This window comes from Salmo trutta, chromosome 4, assembly GCF_901001165.1.
Source record: "Salmo trutta chromosome 4, fSalTru1.1, whole genome shotgun sequence".
Classification (NCBI taxonomy): Eukaryota; Metazoa; Chordata; class Actinopteri; order Salmoniformes; family Salmonidae; genus Salmo; species Salmo trutta.
Window position 1 is genome coordinate 29,860,753 of NC_042960.1, and position 19,775 is coordinate 29,880,527.

The following is a 19,775-nucleotide window of genomic DNA, read 5'->3' on the forward strand; positions in this document are numbered from 1 at the left end:
CTGTTGTTAGGTCAGAACGCTTGGATCAATCCTACTCCTCGGCCAGAGCGCTCTGAACGCTCCAAGAGTGAAACGCTCTGAATTTACGAACGGACAATCTGACAACGCTCTGAGGTTACTTAACAGCCAGAGCACACTCTGGCACTCCAGATTTAATTTAGGAACATACCCGTAGTATATAAAGTATATATTTGGTTGTTTAGTACATAGCCTCACATGTGAATCCTTAAAGAGATGGGTGGGGCTAAAGCTTAAGAGGGTGTGAACGATGCTGAATGGGTGTAGACAAAGAGGGGCTCTCCAATAGTAGTACCAAAATATTGAAAGGCCATTTTCTCAAAAGTGAGTTTACAAGTTTATCAACTTTCAAAGCAAAATTACTTTCCCATTGTTCCTCAACTTTAGTGTATGAGATACCATTTTTTAGCTCTGAGTCTCTACTTTAATCCAATGTCGATGACAGGCTACAGGGACGAGGTGAGGGCTCTGGGAGTGTGGTGCCTAGAAAACAACCTCTCACTCAACATCAACAAAACAAAGGAGATGATCGTGGATTTCAGGAAACAGCAGAGGGTGCACCCCCCATCTACATTGTCAGGACCGCAGTGGGGAAGGTGGAAAGCTTTAAGTTCCTTGGCGTACACATCACTAACAAACTGAAATGGACCACCCACACAGAGGCGCAACAGAGTCTCTTCAACCTCAGGAAGCTAAAGAAATTTGGCTTGGCACCTAAAACCCTCAAAAACCTTTACAGATGCACAATTGAAAGCATCCTGTCGGGCTGTATCACCGCCTGGTATGGCAACTGCACCGCCCGCAACCACAAGGCTGTCCAGAGGGTGGTGCGGTCTGCCCAACGCATCACCGGGGGCAAACTACCCTTCCTCCAGGACACCTACAGCACCCGATGTCACAGGAAGGCCAAAAAGATCATCAAGGACATCAACCACCCGAGCCACTGCCAGTTCACCCCGTTATCATCCAGAAGGCGAGGTCAGTACAAGTACATCAAAGCTAGGACCGAGAGACTGAAAAACAGCTTCCATCTCAAGGCCATCAGACTGTTAAACCAACATCACTAACACATTAGAGACTGCTGCCTATAGGCATAGACTAGAAATCACTGGCCACTTTAAGGAATAGAACACTAGTCACTTTAATAATGTTTACATATCTGGCATTACTCATCTCATATGTACAGTTGAAGTCGGAAGTTTACATACACCTTAGTCAAAAACATTTAAACTCAGTTTTTCTCAATTCCTGACATTTAAACCTGGTAAAAATTCCCTGTTTTAGGTCAGTTAGGATCACCACTTTATTTTAAGAATGTGAAATGTCAGAATAATAGTAGAGAGAACAATTTATTTCAGCTTTAATTTCTTTCATCACATTCCCAGTGGGTCAGAAGTTTACATACGCTCAATTAGTATTTGGTAGCATTACCTTTAAATTGTTTAACTTGGGTCAAACGTTTCAGGTAGCCTTCCACAAGCTTCCCAGATTAAGTTGGGTGAATGTTGGCCCATTCCTCCTGACAGAGCTGGTGTAACTGAGTCAGGTTTGTAGGCCTCCTTGCTCGCACATGCTTTTTCAGTTCTGCCCACAAATTGTCTATATGGCTTTGTAATGGCCACTCCAATACCTTGACTTTGTTGTCCTTAAGCCATTTTGCCACAACTTTGGAAGTAGGCTTGGGGTCATTGTCCATTTGGAAGACCCATTTGCGACCAAGCTTTAACTTCCTGACTGATGTCTTGAGATGTTGATCCAATATATCCACATAATTTTACATCCTCATGATGCCATCTATTTTGTGAAGTGCACCAGTCCCTCCTGCAGCAAAACACCCCCACAACATGATGCTGCAACCCCTGTGCTTCACAGTTGGGATGGTGTTCTTCGGCTTGCAAGCCTCCCCCTTTTTCCTCCAAACAAAATGATGGTCACTATGGCCAAACAGTTCTATTTTTGTTTCATCAGATCAGAGGACATTCTCCAAAAAGTACGATCTTTGTCCCCACGTGCACTTGCAAACCGTAGTCTGGCTTTTTTATGGAGGTTTTGGAGCAGTAGCTTCTTCCTTGCTAAGCGGCCTTTCAGGTTATGTCAATATAGGACTCGTTTTACTCTGGATATAGGTACTTTTGTACCTGTTTCCTACAGCATCTTTAAAGGGTCCTTTGTTAATGTTCTGGGATTGATTTGCACTTTTCGCACCAAAGTACGTTCATCTCTAGGAGACAGAACACGTCTCCTTCCTGAGCAGTATGATGGCTGCGTGGTCCCATGGTGTTTATACTTTAGTACTATTGTTTGTACAGATGAACGTGGTACCTTCAGGCGTTTGGATATTGCTCCCAAGGATGAACCAGACTTGTGGAGGTCTACAAATTGTTTTTCTGAGGTCTTGGCTGATTTCTTTTGATTTTCCCATGATGTCAAGCAAAGAGGCACTGAGTTTGAAAGTAGGCCTTGAAATACATCCACAGGTACACCTCCAATTGACTCAAATGATGTCAATTAGCCTATCAGAAGCTTCTAAAGCAATGACGTCATTTTCTGGAATGTTCCAAGCTGTTTAAAGGCATAGTCAATTTAGTGTATGTAAACTTCTGACCCACTGGAATTGTGATAGAGTGAATTATAAGTGAAATAATATGTCTGTAAACAATTGTTGGAAAACTTCCTTGTGTCATGCACAAAGTAGATGTCCTAACCAACTTGCCAAAACTATAGTTTGTTAACAAGAAATTTGTGGAGTGGTTGAAAAACATGTTTTAATGACTCCAACCTAAGTGTATGTAAACTATATATATATATATATATATATATATAGTGGCTTGCGAAAGTATTTACCCCCTTTGGCATTTTTTCTATTTTGTTCTCTTACAACCTGGAATTAAAATAGATTTTGGGGGGGGGGGTTGTATCATTTGATTTACACAACATGCCTACCACTTTGAAGATGCTAAATATTTTTTATTGTGAAACAAACAAGGAATAAGACAAAAAAACGGAAAACTTGAGCGTGCATAACTATTCACCCCTTCAAAGTCAATACTTTGTAGAGCCACCTTTTGCAGCAATTACAGTTGCAAGTATCTTGGGGTCTGTCTCTATAAGCTTGGCACACCTAGCCACTGGGATTTTTACCCATTCTTCAAGGAAAAACTTCTCCGGCTCCTTCAAGTTGGATGTGTTCCACTGGTGTACAGCAATCTTTAAGTCATACCACAGATTCTCAATCGGTTGAGGTCTGGGCTTTGACTAGGCCATTCCAAGACATTTACATGTTTCCCCTTAACCCACTCAAGTGTTGCTTTAGCAGCATGCTTTGGGTCATTGTCCTGCTGGAAGATGAACCTTCGTCGCAGTCTCAAATCTCTGGAAGACTGAAACAGGTTTCCCTCAAGAATTTCCCTGTATTTAGCGCCATCCATCATTCCTTCAATTCTGACCAGTTTCCCAGTCCCTGCCGATGAAAAACATCCCCACAGCATGATGCTGCCACCACCATGCTTCACTGTAGGAATGGTGTTCTCAGGGTGATGAGAGGTGTTGGTTTGCGCCAGACATGCTCCGTGGGATGTTCAAAGTTGTGGATATTTTTTTATAACCCAACCATGATCTGTACTTCTCAACAACTTTGTCCCTGACCTGTTTGGAGAGCTCCTTGGTCTTCATGCTGCCGCTTGCTTGGTGGTGCCCCTTGCTTAGTGGTGTTGCAGTCTCTGGGGCCTTTCAGAACAGGTGAATATATTCTGAGATCATGTGACACTTAGATTGCACACAGGTGGACTTTATTTAACTAATTATGTAACTTCTGAAGGTAATTGGTTGCACCAGATCTTATTTAGAGGCTTTGTAGCAAAGGGGGTGAATACATACAGTATGCATGCACAACTTTTCAATTTTTACTTTTTTGAAACAAGTTATTTTTTTCATTTCACTTCACCAATTTGGACTATTTTGTGTTTGTCCATTACATGAAATCCAAATAAATTACAGGTTGTAATGCAACAAAATAGGAAAAACACCAAGGGGGATGAATACTTTTGCAAGGCACTGTTTATACATATATATTATAGGCTACAGTAAGCTACTAAATAACATGTCCAGTGGCACACTGACTCACCAATTGATGATGAAGCCATAGGCTACTTGTTGTGGCAATAGCCTATCTCAAGAAATATAATCCATAGATGGCAGTTCCCATTCAAGTTAGGACTGGCCGGCATTGCTAGTGCACCCAACAGTCAAATTGACAGGGTAAGAGGTTTCAAACCGTTCTATGGATTATATGTCTATAGCCACAACGCAACAAGCTGTATATTTGGCGCAGATGCTGCTTAAACTGCAGCCTTCTTGAGAGCGGGATCCTGAGTCCTCCTGTGGTTGGCGGTTGCAACAAAAAAAATACTAAATATATACTTCATATATAATATACACTGTATATATAATATATAGTGTATATATTTCCTTTTTTGTTTTATTACGGGCCTGGGCCCAGGGGCTTCAGCCCTGGTAAACCCCTGCATTAATCCGGCCCTGTGTGCTGATGATTATAATGTTTCTAATACTAACATATACATTCCACTATGCCCAGCAAAGATAATTACATTGTGCTTACTGAATTAAATTAAAGCGATCTAGCCATTCAGACCAGACTTACTGATTGAACCTCTGTATTAACTACATAATAGGTACTAAAATCTAATGCAGCTAGCTATCTTCATTCACACATAATCTACATGGAGGTAGCAGAATGTGATCCATATTGACCTATTAGAGTGGTGCATTTGGACCTTGCAGGGTTTTCAGTGTTAAAACCCATGTTTGTGATTGATCCCAATAACTCAAAGTGCTCTGGACTTAACCCACAACCAGCAGTATGACCTCAGTAAATCTGTCTATCCTGACTGACATTGTGAATTTTAGCTGAGAGTGTTTGAGTTGAGCCTTAGTGGTGTGTGTGTGTGTGTGTGTGTGTGTGTGTGTGTGTGTGTGTGTGTGTGTGTGCGTGCGTGCGTGCGTGTGTATTTTAGCTGCAGACAGAGCAGAATGCAGCACCATAAGTGTTCAGTATAGAGCACCTCATGTCTAGTGATAAGGACTACTCTCCTGTAAGCTGCTCTTGTTGCCTGGCTGAGGCTGGCCTTTCTCTTAATGAGTTCCACCCACGCCTGGGGCCATTAGTGCTGGTTAAGGCTGGCCAAGGGTGCTTATATGAGATAAGTGTCTTAGGGTCAGGGGTCAAAAGTTAGCAGGGCCATGCACATACCTTTCAGGGGGCAGGTGTTAAAAATTTTAAAAGGGTACCCAGACTTGGAAACAGGCGCACGTGAGCTCTGTACAGGGCAGACCAAAGGACAGAGTAGGAGTGGGGGGTGGCAAACTTGACAACGTCAAGATAACTTTGGGGAAGTGGCTTCAGAACAACAACAACAACAAAAACTGTATACAAAAAATATATAATTATACCACCACCCAAAAGGGCACTTGAAGAGTGGGAGGGCAAAGTGGCAGGTGCTTGGGCACAGGTGACGGAGGAGGTGATGGCAGGGCAACGGTCATGTGTGTGGAGATGGAGGGTGTGTGTTTGTGTGTGCGTGTGTGGGAGTGTGTCGGGGGGCTGTGTGTCGGTCAGAGCTGTTAGATTATATATGGTTGGCCAATCCGCCTGATCTGGTAGAGGTCAGCTGTGTTGACCTTCTCTCGTCTCGCCTCGTCAGACCACAGACGCAGCCGATGACCACTACCCACCCAGACCCCCTGCTCTCCCTCCCCCAAAATCCATCCACATCCCGTCTGGAGCACATCCCGTTATCGCCCTTCCCTGTCCCCTCGGTCCTCATTAATACAATCTGACCCTGACTCAATAGAGGACAAGGCTGGGAACTTGGCCTGTCCATCTGACCCCGAGAACCTACTGGACACTGGGAATGGGCACAGAGGAAGGGGGGGAGGACCTTTGGGTGCCACTGATTGGTCGAGTGGCTTTCCATCTGTCCCTAAGGACACTGGACACTGGGCAGACCCGGGAGGATCGGAGGATGGAAGGAAAGCAGGACGGACGGAAAGGAGGAAAGGCTTCCCATATGGATCTGACCTACTGGGCACAAGGACACTGGGCAGCCCAGAGAGGAGGGAGAAAGGGAGGGTTAGAGCTGGGTGCTAGGCAGACCTGGGTTCAAATACTATTTAGGGTATTTCAATTATTTTCAAAAACATTTGTAAATAAGTATTTAGGTATTTTTTGGGGGAAAAGACAAGTAGTTGAGTATTGGAATGTATTTGGAAATACAGAAATACACTGACTCAAATACACTCCCATGCATTGAACCTACGTATTTGAAAATAGTATTTAAAATAAGTATTTGAAAATACCTTCAAATAGTAGGCTATTTATAGGAAATTATTTGAAAATACTCAAATACACAGAAAATAAGTATTTAAATAACAAATATTCAAATACACATGTATTTGAACCCAGGTCTGGTGCTAGGACAGCTGACCGGTCCAATGGCTTTCTTGGAAGTCTGTATAGACATCAGTTACCTTAACTATAGCTACCCCCCTTTGTTCAGTCCAGTTGGGTATGTAATGATGGGAAAGCTGGCCCTTTGCCCTGGGTTCTTAGAGAGGTCAACCTGAATCTAGATTATGCCAATAGAATGACTGACCACTTCTCTTGTCTGAGACAGACAGACACAAAGGGATGAGACTGAGACACTTGGCCGGAGTCTGCTGACGTTATGGTTACACAGTCAGTCGCATGGTCGGTCAGACTGACCGTGACCCTCCCCGCAGGCTGGTCAGTTGGTCTACCTCGCAGAGAGAAGGGTTTATAGAAATGGGTTTAGGAGGCTTTTCATGTGTGACAGAATCCACAATAGGGGGATTTGGGATGGTATTGAAGAGGATTAGGTGTAATGCAGATCAAGAAAATGAAGGAAAAAAAATCAGAGAAAGGAGCTGAGGGAGGAAGGAAAGGGAGGACAGGTAAAGTGGGTTGGGGAATTGGTGACGATCGTCATAGAGAGAGAGAGCCCGGGAAAGACAGGCTGAGTTCTCTGCAGCATGACAGACAGAGAGACAAGCATGTACAGTGGGGGAAAAAAGTATTTGATCCCCTGCTGATTTTGTACATTTGCCCATTTACAAAGAAAACATCAGTCTATAATTTTAATAGTACGTTTATTTGAACAGTGAGAGACAGAATAACAACAAAAAAATCCAGAAAAACATGTAAAAAATGTTATAAAATGATTTGCATTTTAATGAGGGAAATAAGTATTTGATCCCTCTGCAAAACATGACTTAGTACTTGGTGGCAAAACCCTTGTTGGCAATCACAGAGGTCAGACGTTTCTTGTAGTTGGCCACCAGGTTTGCACACATCTCAGGAGGGATTTTGTCCCACTCCTCTTTGCAGATCTTCTCCAAGTCACTAAGGTTTCGAGGCTGACGTTTGGCAACTCGAACCTTCAGCTCCCTCCACATAATTTCTATGGGATTAAGGTCTGGAGACTGGCTAGGCCACTCCAGGACCTTAATGTGCTTCTTCATGAGCCACTCCTTTGTTGCCTTGGCCGTGTGTTTTGGGTCATTATCATGCTGGAATACCTATCCACGACCCATTTTCAATGCCCTGGCTGAGGGAAGGAGGTTTTCACCCAAGATTTGACGGTACATGGCCCCGTCCATTGTCCCTTTGATGCGGTGAAGTTGTCCTGTCCCCTTAGCAGAAAAACACCCCCAAAGCATAATGTTTCCACCTCCATGTTTGACGGTGGAGATGGTGTTCTTGGGGTCACAGGCAGCATTCCTTCTCCTCCAAACACGGCGAGTTGAGTTGATGTCAAAGAGCTCCATTTTGGTCTCATCTGACCACAACACTTTCACCAGTTGTCCTCTGAGTCATTCAGATGTTCATTGGCAGACTTCAGACAGGCCTGTATATGTATTCTTGAGCAGGGGGACCTTGCGGGCGCTGCAGTATTTCAGTCCTTCACGGCGTAGTGTGTTACCAATTGTTTTCTTGGTGACTGTGGTCCCAGCTGCCTTCAGATCATTAACAAGATCCTCCCGTGTAGTTCTGGGCTGATTCCTCACCGTTCTCATGATCATTGCAACTCCAGGAGGTGAGATCTTGCATGGAGCCCCAGGCTGAGGGATATTGACAGTTCTTTTGTGTTCCATTTGCGAATAATCGCACCAAATGTTGTCACCTTCTCACCAAGCTGGTTGGCAATGGTCTTGTCGCCCATTCCAGCCTTGTGTAGGTCTACAATCTTGTCCCTGACATCCTTGGAGAGCTCTTTGGTCTTGGCCATGGTGGAGAGTTTGGAATCTGATTGATTGATTGCTTCTGTGGACAGGTGTCTTTTTTACAGGTAACAAGCTGTGGTTAGGAGCACTCCCTTTAAGAGTGTGCTCCTAATCTCAGCTCGTTACCTGTATAAAAGACACCTGGGAGACAGAAATCTTTCTGATTGAGAGGGGGTCAAATACTTATTTCCCTCATTAAAATGCAAATCAATTTATAACATTTTTGACATGCGTTTTCTGGATATTTTTGTTGTTATTCTGTCTCTCACTGTTCAAATAAACTTACCATTAAAATTATAGACTGATCCTTTCTTTGTCAGTGGGCAAACGTACAAAATCAGCAGGGGATCAAATACTTTTTCCCCCCACTGTAGATTAGCTAATGATTACTATACACAGCCTAGGTTAACAAAGCCGACTGTACAGACAAATTAATAAACCCAGAGCTTGTTAAATGTGTTGATCACAAGCCTGCATCTCAGGGACATTAAAAAGTTAACCAGAACCAGAAAGCCAATGGTTCGGACAACTAAATGGACCAAGTGTCATTTATACACTGAGTATACAAACCATTAAGAACACCTGACCCACACACCTGACCCCCCTGTCAGTGCGCCGTATCATATCATCACTAATGACACTGTGCGAATCTTCTACCAGTTTAAAGGTGTTGTAGGCTAAATGTCCATGCCAAGTTTCGGTTCCAACATATCATTGCTGTAGCCTACAGAAAATGGCATCTTGGTTGTTAAAACGTTTGTTGTGACTTTACATTCATGAATCTGATGACTGTTATTTATCTAATCAACTAACTATGTTTAATTGTTACCCGATTCAATTAGTAATGTAACAATTAACTCATTAGGAATTTGGGGCACCACGAGAGCGGCTGTTTAAAGAGTTACCATCTCCTGAATTAAACTCTAAAGGTCTTTACCTATCACATCCATAAAACAGTCTACTTAATAATCATAACCTCGTATCTTATCATCATTCTGAACAGTTGTAACCTCCCGCATCTGCAAAAACCCCAAGCTTACTTATAATTCAGTACTACATCAAATTGATTTAATTATTTATTTACTAACTAAATGGTAACACAGGATAAACATACACACTTAATACATTTAAACAGGTCCCTAGCGGACTGACACAATATGGCGGCTTGTTACAAAGGCGATAGAGAGGGAGAGAGAGAGAGACATAATACTTGGTACATTTAGAAACTACTCTCATAGTAATCATATACTTTGCACCCGTTTGGAGTAAGAAATCATGAATATAATTAAGTGTAAATATGTTGTTTCTTTGTGTATTTCTGTCTTGCTCACATCGGCTACGGAGAGCGTGATCACAGTCGTCCGGAACAGCTGGTGCTGTCACACATGCTTCCTTAATGCTTGCCTCGAAGTGAGTATACAAGGCTTTTAGTTTTTAGTGTCACTGGGCAGCTCGCTGTTTCCCTTTGTAGTCCGTAATAGTTTTCAAGCCCTGCCACATCCGACTTGTGTCAGAGCTGGTGTAGTAGGATTCAATCTTAGTGTTGTATTGATGTTTTGCCTGTTTGATGGTTCATCTGAGGGCATAGTGGGATAAGCATCCGGACTCCTTGAAAGTAGCAGCTCTAGCCATTAGCTCGGTGCGGATGTTGCCTGTAATCCATGGCTTCTGGTTGGGAAATGTACGTACGGTCACTGTTGGGACGATGTTGTCGATGTACTTATTGATGAAGCCGGTGATTGAGGTGGTACACTCCTCAATGCCATTGGATGAATCCCAGAACATATTCCAGTCTGTGCTAGCAAAACAATCATGTAGTGTAGCATCTGCATCATCTGACCACTTCCGTATTGAGCGAGTCACTGGTACTTCCTGCTTAAATGTTTTGCCTGTAAGCAGGAATCAGGACAGAATTATGGTCAGATTTGCCAAATGGAGGGCGAGGGAGAGCATTGTACGCGTCTCTGTGTGTAGAGTAAAGGTGGTCTAGAGTTTTTTTTCCCCTCTGGTTGCACATGTGATATGCTGGTAGAAATGAGGTAAAACTGATTTTTGCCTGCATTAAAGTCACCGGTATTCTACCTCAGGAGAGCAATACCTCGAGACTTCTTTAACCTGTTGGGGATAGGGGGCAGTATTTGCACGGCCGGATAAAAAACGTACCCGATTTAATCTGGTTACTACTCCTGCCCAGTAACTAGAATATGCATATAATTATTGGCTTTGGATAGAAAACACCCTCAAGTTTCTAAAACTGTTTGAATGGTGTCTGTGAGTATAACAGAACTCATATGGCAGGCAAAAACCTGAGAAGATTCCTTACAGGAAGTGGCCTGTCTGACCATTTCTTGCCCTCCTTGCTCATCTCTATCCAAAACAGGGGATCTCTGCTGTTACGTGACACTTCCTACGGCTCCCATAGGCTCTCAGAAGGCAGGAAAAAGCTGAATGATGTAATTCCAGGCGCTGGCTGAAACACATTAGCGCTTTTGGCAAGTGCTCTATCAGAGGGCCATCAGACTGAGGCTCGTGCATGAGGGGATCCCATGCTTTTACTTTCGCTCTCTTTGTATTAAAAAACGATTTCCTGGTCGGAATATTATCGTTTTTTTATAAGAAAAATGGCATAAAAATTGATTTTAAACAGCGGTTGACATGCTTCGAAGTACGGTAATGGAATATTTAGAATTTTTTTGTCACGAAATGCGTCGTGCTCGTCACCCTTATTTACCCTTTTGGATAGTGTCTTGAACGCACGAACCAAACGCCGCTATTTGGATATAACAATGGATTATTTGGGACCAAACCAACATTTGTTATTGAAGTAGAAGTCCCGGGAGTGCATTCTGACGAAGAACAGCAAAGGTAATAACATTTTTCTTATAGTAAATCTGACTTTGGTGAGTGCTAAACTTGCTGGGTGTCTAAATAGCTAGCCCTGTGATGCCGGGCTATCTACTTAGAATATTGCAAAATGTGCTTTCACCGAAAAGCTATTTTAAAATCGGACATAGCGAGTGCATATAGGAGTTCTGTATCTATAATTCTTTAAATAATTGTTATGTTTTTTGTGAACGTTTATCGTGAGTAATTTAGTAAATTCACCGGAAGTGTTCGGTGGGAATGCTAGTCACATGCTAGTCACCTGCTAATGTAAAAAGCTGGTTTTTGATATAAATATGAACTTGATTGAACAGACATGCATGTATTGTATAACATAATGTCCTAAGATTGTCATCTGATGAAGATCATCAAAGGTTAGTGCTGCATTTAGCTGTGGTTTGGGTTTATGTGACATTATATGCTAGCTTGAAAAATGGGTGTCTGATTATTTATGGCTGGGTACTCTGCTGACATAATGTAATGTTTTGCTTTCGTTGTAAAGCCTTTTTGAAATCGGACAGTGTGGTTAGATTAACGAGAGTCTTGTCTTTAAAATGGTGTAAAATAGTCATATTTTTGAGAAATTGAAGTAATAGCATTTCTAAGGTATTTGAATAACGCGCCACGGGATTCAACTGGCTGTTGAGTAGGTGGGACGCTTAGACATCGCACACCAGCAGTTATTGACAAATAGACACCCTCCTCCCCCTTTTTCTCTGCCTTTTCTTTACGCTGATAACGGGGATTTAGGCCTTGTCTCTACAAAGCAGTATATCCTTCACAGTAGCAGCTACATTATATACAAAATGAGTTACAAACAATGTGAAAAAACTAATAAAATAGCACAGTTGGTTAGGAGCCCGTAAAATGGCAGCCCTCCCCTCCGGCGCCATATCCCTATTTATCAGCGTTAGCTCTCATGTTAATAATTTGACCGCAAGCCTTGCGAGTTGATACCATTCTCTTTTATGTTTACTTTGTAAAAAGAAGCTGTTACTGGAAGGGAAATGAAAACATGCGGGAAACAAATGATGCCAGTCAGCCTGCACAGCTGGCCCATCGAAACGACACCTAAATTGTACCAAAACTAATAAACACACAACAGTATAGACAATATTAAATTGACAATAATCTGATGAGTGACAATATTAGGCCTATCAGTTGTCAAATTGTACATGAAGAGATGGGCGCATCTGTAATTTACATGTAAAGATGCAGGGAATGGATCATCACTTTATCAAATCTTCCTTCAGAGTCACATGGAGGTAAAACATTTTATATATAGTATCAGACAGAGCAGAGCATATTCTGCAGTTTCTATTACACTTACCTTTGTCAAATAACTCTCATAATTCAAGTGGTGCAGCTCTATTTCCAAATGTCACTTTTTCCAAGAATATCTGTGCTGTCCGTGCGGCAGCATTGCTCTGGCTACTAAGCAAAAACTAGTAAAATAGTAAACTTAAAATTAAAATATACTATTTATTTATGCCATTCATCCTTTACAATTGTACATGATGTTGTTTAGGAATACAGCAGATAATTTCACCTGCGCACCTGGTTGGTTATATAATTTATTATCTTTTTCGTTCAAATTTGTCAAAATAAGCTGGAACTGGACATTATTAATTACTATAACTCTATTACTAATTAAATCTACAAATAAAGTTGATCAAATAGATTACACAAATGTTTTTATTGTAAGAGAAATTAAAATAGGCTACAGGCCTACATTCTTTCTATGACTTTGTAGAACTACACAAAACATATCCTTTACTATTGTATATTTTCTTTTTATGTGTATATTTCCACTAATATTTCTTCATACAATTAATCCTTTATAATAGTTTATGCACTATTTATCAAGAATTGGTGCTTATGTTTGCTGCACTTTGCGGGTTGATATGCATCTGATGCATATGTTATGCTAAAGGAACGCCAGGCAATGTTCTCTAGCGGGTACTTATAGGCAGAAAGATCAGGCGGTTCTAGTGTTAAAGGGACACTTTGGGATTTTGGCAATGAGGGCATTTATCTACTTCCCCAGAGTCAGATGAACTTGTGGATACCATTGTTTTGTCTCTAGCATAACACAACTAACATAACTAGCGTTAGCATAATGACTGGAAGTATATGGGTATATGCTAACATCTTCTAGCATTCTAGCAGATACCCATAGTCTGCCAGTCATTGCGCTAATGGTAGTTAGCATTGGCTCACAAAACTAACTCTAACTTCCTTCATACTGGACACAGAGACATAAAAATAGTATCCACGAGTTCATCTAACTCTGGGGAAGTAGATGAAGGACCTCATTCCGATGTATCCCTTTAATCCTGGGTTAAAATTGTTCAGAACTTAACCTTATTTCAAGTGACAGCAGAATTCTGTGATGGGCTAGCCGCAATAAGTCTGTGCAAACTGTATCTATTCCATATGGCCTAGCTGATTATGGACTGTGATGTTTGATGTTAGTTAATCATTACCATTGTGAGTGTACTGTTACTGTACCTTGGGCAGTGTAGACCAGTTCACTGTAGACCACAGCTGGGATGATGGGGGAGGGCAGGTCCTGGAGGAAACCCCTCAGAGTATCAGACAACACTGCCTCTTCATACTGGTCCACATCCACTGAGACTGGGTCTGAGAAGGAGGGAGGGAGAATAGGAGGGAGGAAGAGAGTACGAGAGGGAGGAAGAGAGTACGAGAGGGAGGACGAGAGTACGAGAAAGAGACTTGTGTTAAGAATCACAAATTCTTCAATCCTATGAAATTTACAAGAGAACACAAAAAAATGAAATGTGACTGGCAGCTCATTTTTCAGCTGTACTAGTGGAGACAGAAGTGTTGGTACAGCAGCAGCCTGACACTGGATGGTATTCTGAGCTGTAATGAAATGAGTCAAAGGAGTGTCAGGGTCATTTAGCTCTGGGGAAACAGGCACATATCAGTTAGAAACAGATAAAGAACTTCCCAGATGTACTACATACAGGGAAAGAATGCCCTAAACCAGCGGGATGTGGACAAAACAGTCACAGAGATAATATGTGTGTGTGTGTCTGACCTGGGTGATCAGGTTCATTGCATTAGGGGAAGACAAGCCGTGACACACAGTAGGACAAGCATTGATTTCTCTAAAACTAATTGTCAAATAAACTTTCCAATCTTGACGGTCCACTAAACCAGAGGTATATTTATATCACTGTGACCTCTTTCTGACCCCCTTCCAACACAATATGATAATTAGAGAACAGTTCTGTAGCTTGTGTGGGTGTGTTGTGGAGTCACTGATCCTGCCCCTCCATGTGGAAAAGTCATACAGAGGGCAAGACATTATATTAATTTTCACTGTGTTCAGTGACATAGAGGATAGAAGAACGATAATAATGTATGTTTCATGGCACACGCTAGTAACAGTCAACCTGTGCTGGGGTTAACTGTTTTTCTATGCTGGGGTTGACTGTGTTTGACTGACAGTAGTAACTCTCTGTGAGGATGAGGACAGGATGAGGACAGCCCTCTCATGGCTGAAAGTAATGGCTCTGCTGTAAGGATGAGGACAGGATGAGGAGTGAGGACAGGATGAGGATAGGATGAGGAGTGAGGATTGGATGAAGACATTCCTCTCAAGGCAGTGCATCTCTGTGAGGATGAGGACAGGATGAGGACAGCCCTCTCATGGCTGACAGTAGTGGCTCTACTGAGGCAGTGCTGCCTCCCAGTTTAATCACAGCTAATTAACAGGCTCTAGGGACCTCAACCAGCATCATTACACCACTGCTGCCCAGTCAGACTACAGGGGATTGGGACCAAGAAATCCCCACATCAATTCCCTCCTTCCCTAACTCTTGTTCTGCTATCTCTCCCTCCCTCTATTTCCTTGCTGCTATCTCTTTGAGGGCTCTATTTTAACAACTCAATGGTACATCTAAGGGCTGTCGGTAGCGCTACATGTCCGTGGGTGAGTCAGAATTTTTTGTTGTTGTTGCTATTTTCACAGCCATTATTATGAACGCAATAGCTGGCGGTAGTGTGAAAGGGCTGGGTTTTGATTAATAAACAAGTTGTAGGTGTGACGAGGGCTAGGCCACTCACTGGCCAATCAAGGTGTTCAATGGCTTAATACTACATGCGTGTCTTATGTTCTGACGGCCTTTGCATTATCATCAACTTCAATTCGCCAGGGGGCACGGAATATTCTCATCCATTGTGGGTTGATACTACAGTTTATTAAATAGCATAGGCTACAGTAACGAGTGATAGCAACAGTAAACGAGTAGACCATTTAGAAACCTTTTATGGGTAGGCTCCTTGGCTAATGCATGGCAGGATAAGAAAGATAACAGACACATTGCTGTTGAACCAGATTTTGTTATAGTAGGGTAAGGGTAGCCTACTATAAGAGCTCATATAAAACAGGTAAATTACCAATCCTGGGATTGAAAATAGAAAAGTGGCGGCTTTAATAGGTAGATATTGCAAAATAGTGTTTTCGTTTGACAATTGTGCTGGATTAACGCCAGCTGAAAATAGAGCCCTGAGGGCCTGGACCATTCTCTGCCTTTCGCATGCCCTGAATTTCTCTCTTCCTTTATATCTTGCTACCTCCCTTTGTTTTTGTCTCGTTCCTTGTCTCTCTCTGGCTACCACTTACTCTCTGCTCTATTGGGCCTGGAGAATCCAAAGTGAGAAGGCTATCTCTTCTCCACTCCCTTCTCTCACTCTCTTCCAATTCCCCCCTATCCCTTCTCTTCTGCACACCCCTCTCTCCGAATACCTGCCAGCTCTCAGAGTGGAGATGGGGCGTCACAAACAGCTGTTTAATCCCCTCCAGAAAGGATTAGCTTCCCAACACGTCAGCAGGGCCAGGGCAGGGGCACACCAGGCCAACTCCCCCCAGATCAAGTGTGACAGTCGTAGAAAACTGACAGGGACTGACCCCCCTCGATCTAGCAACCTTTTGGTTACTGGCCCAACACTCTAACCACTAGGCTACCTGCCACCCCAGGAATGTACAATGGGGTCCATAATTATTGTCATCCTTGATAAAGATGAGCAAAAAAGACTGTATAAAATAAATAATAAATAATATATTTGTGAAACAACATCTATTTTTCTGAGCAATTGTATTATTATAAAATAGCAACGTTTAAAAAAATGTTGATCATACTCAATACTGCTATTATTTATTCTATACAGTCTGTTTTGTTCATCTTTATCAAGGTTGACAATAATTATGGCCCGTTTTTCAATTCCGACTTCATTCCTAATCCAATCCCAGAGTTGAGTGGAATTGAAATGACATTGACCTCAGTACCACTAGTGTGTATTATCATCATCATCATCACTATCCATCTCCCACACACACACAGACTTCTACCTTCAAACCCCCAATACATTATATAGAAGACAGATGAGCTAGGTGTGTTGTATATGTTTGACTGGCTTAGCATTTAACAACAAACATTTCAACAAGGACCACTCCCTCGCTGTACACACACCCACAAACACACCCACACGAAGACACACATACACACGAAGACAACCCCCTCACTCACTCACTCACTCACTCACTCACTCACTCACTCACTCACCACCCAAACACACAACACGACACACACAGCTATGAGCAACTATTACTATACATCTCTGATTATTGGTCCAGCTGTCCATCTGATCTATTGACATATTTGGGATTATTTTTCTAAGCATCGTCCCAAAGGAGGTCTGCCAGCCACTGAACAAACAAATCCATACCAAGAAGGTATTTCTCTAGGCCTCATATCGATGCTCAGCTTTCAGCCTCCCCATCGCTAACACACTCTTTTAGCTCATCAATCAGGCTTGACTCTCCTCCTCACACACACACACACACACACACACACACACACACACACACACACACACACACACACACACACACACACACACACACACACACACACACACGCGCCATAACGATTGAATCAAGTGTCAAATCCTGCCACCAGCCCAATATGGGTCTGCCCTCTACTATTGATCCACCTTAAGTTCATAGTGATAGTGACTCCAGTCACCCAAGTCAGACTGTTCTCTCTGTAACCGCACGGCAAGCAGTACCGGAGCGCCAAGTCTAGGTCCAAAAGGCTCCTTAACAGCTTCTACCCCCAAGCCATAAAACTGCTGAACAATTAATCAAAGGCCACCCAGACTATTTGCATTGACACCCCCCCCCCACACGAACAAATTACCTATACAGGTACCCCCTGTATATAGTCTCATCATTGTTATTTTATTGTGTAACTTTTTTTTATTGTGTTACTTTTTTAATTTATTTAGTAAATATTTTCTTAACTCTATTTTCTTAAAATTGCATTGTTGTTTGAGGGCTTGTAAGTAAGCATTTCACGGTAAGGTCTACACTTGTTGTATTCGGCGCATGAGACAAATACAATTTGATTTGATTTGATTATTAAAGTAACCAGTGATTCCATGTCCATTTGATTTGATATGCACTGTTATCCAGGGCCATTCTTAAAACAAAGCCTTGACGATAACCTAGCTAGTCACCAGCTCCTGATAACATTGGGTTGGGGGAAGGTGGTGTGTGTGTGTGCAAACATACTTGTGTGTCCATATGTGTATATATATGTGTTTGTGTGAATTTTTGTGTCTACCACGTGCAGGTGATGATCAGTCGAGCCTAGGGAGGGAAAGGTTACACGGGTGAGAGGGCGAAAGGTTTTTCATGCAGGGTCACATGATAGTATAGGTATAGGTCCTCGTGAAACAGGTTCTCACAGTCTCACTGTCGAATTAGATGTTCATCCACGTTCTGCAAACTTCACATTTCAAAGTTAAGGGTTAAGTTCAGGCACTCATTCTGTATGGTTAAGGTAATGGTTAAGGTTTAGGTTGGGTTAAAACAAAAAATATATAACATGTGTCCACAACTGGGATCAAACTACGCAACCTTCTGATCCTGAGTCATGGGATTACACCCATCCCTGTCCACAACGCCCTAGCAAGACCCAAGACTACTACAGCCCTCACTGTTGCCTCAGGACATGGATAGATGTCCAATTTAGACGTCAATCTTGAATGATCTCCCTACCTTGTGACAGGATTAGCTGTGTGATCTCCAGTGAAGCCTATGTAACCCTTGGTGACCTGAGAGAGTCAGACTGTTGTAAAGGTTAAGGTGGTTGGATTGTGTTCTCTTTAAATGAGACTGACCGACCAGGACCCAAAGCCTTCACCATGACCCACAAACGTAAAGGTCGCAGGCAACCAGCTGTGCGATGGGCTATCCAGCTGGTCATTTCATGCGGTTTAACCTTTTCACAGGTGAGTTCCAAATATCTCTAACGGTCGCCCCAGGGTGAGTTGTTTTATGCACGTGATGTCAGAATGCACTCACTGTTCCAAAATGTGGTTATTACGCAACAGGGCAGTTAACACGCGCTGCCTGCTAATTATCTATAGGCTGTTTCAACTTGTCAATTTTAAATTATTTTCTAATTTTCAAACTGTATTTTATAAAAACAGTTTGAATTGAGGTGTGTTCCGCCTCCTCATTAATTCACATTCATCGTTGTGGACAATTTATTGTTGAGGCTTTACTGAGCTGGATCTCTTCTAGGAGAGCCCACTGCACTTCACTCTTGCAGTGAAGCCGCTCACCAACTACATCACATTAGTCATCTAACAGACTCCCATCCAGAGCGACGCACAGAAACAACCAGGGTCAACGCCCTGTTCAAGGGCACGTCGACAGATCTCCCACAAGGTCAGAAATGGGGACCCGAACCAGCGATCCATCAGCCACCGGCCCAAGCTCCCAACCACCAGGCCACCAGCCCTCCAAGATCCCCCCCCACAGTTCCCCAAGAGCTGCCCCTCAACCAACCGAGACCCCCCCCCGAGAAAATAAGATACAGATAACATTTTAAAAATATTCCTTTCCCCACCCTCAATACCCTCCCCCCCAACAACCAAGAAAATCAACAAAAGAGAAAAAAGACGAAGACAAAGGAAAACAAAACAACAATGCACAAAACAAAAGACATCAAGGCCAACAAAAATCATAACAGCAAGGCCAACTGAATATGTTTTAGTGCATGTATGGCACTATTTACAGGTGTGTGTGTCCATGTATGTGCACATGTGTGCACTTGAATGAGTGTGTGTGTATATGCACGTGTACAAACACCTGCACGGCATCAGCCTCAAACCAGAATTAGCTGTAAAAACATTGCCCTTCAGTGTCATTCAAACATACTTTTCGTTATGTTTTATTTTGACTTCATTTTTTATACTTTTGTCTTTGACTGTCATTCTATCCCCCGCTCAGCAACTCCACTCCCACTTGTCTTCAATTCCACATCGCAACCCTCAGCTTCCTTGAGCCCATCCCACCTATCTCTGCTGGCCACCCTCTTCGGATTTTCAACTATGCTGTGATGTTTAACATACAATTTCAATCTATCTAATCGAATAGAATCCACAGATTGTGAGTTGAAGATAAATACTTTTAGAAGAGTATTAGCATAATAGTAATTGACTGAGCCGGTCTC

The 19,775-nt window shown here is 42.5% G+C and overlaps 1 protein-coding gene across 1 annotated transcript in view; it reads right to left on the reverse strand.

Moving 5' to 3' along the window:
* Positions 1–19,775, reverse strand: part of LOC115192204 (phosphatidylinositol 3-kinase regulatory subunit gamma) — a 326,582-nt gene that overhangs the window by 178,698 nt on the left and 128,109 nt on the right. Inside the window, exon 5 of the mRNA XM_029750441.1 lies at positions 13,732–13,863. Coding sequence (XP_029606301.1) covers positions 13,732–13,863 — 132 coding nt within the window. The remainder of the gene's footprint in view (positions 1–13,731; positions 13,864–19,775) is intronic.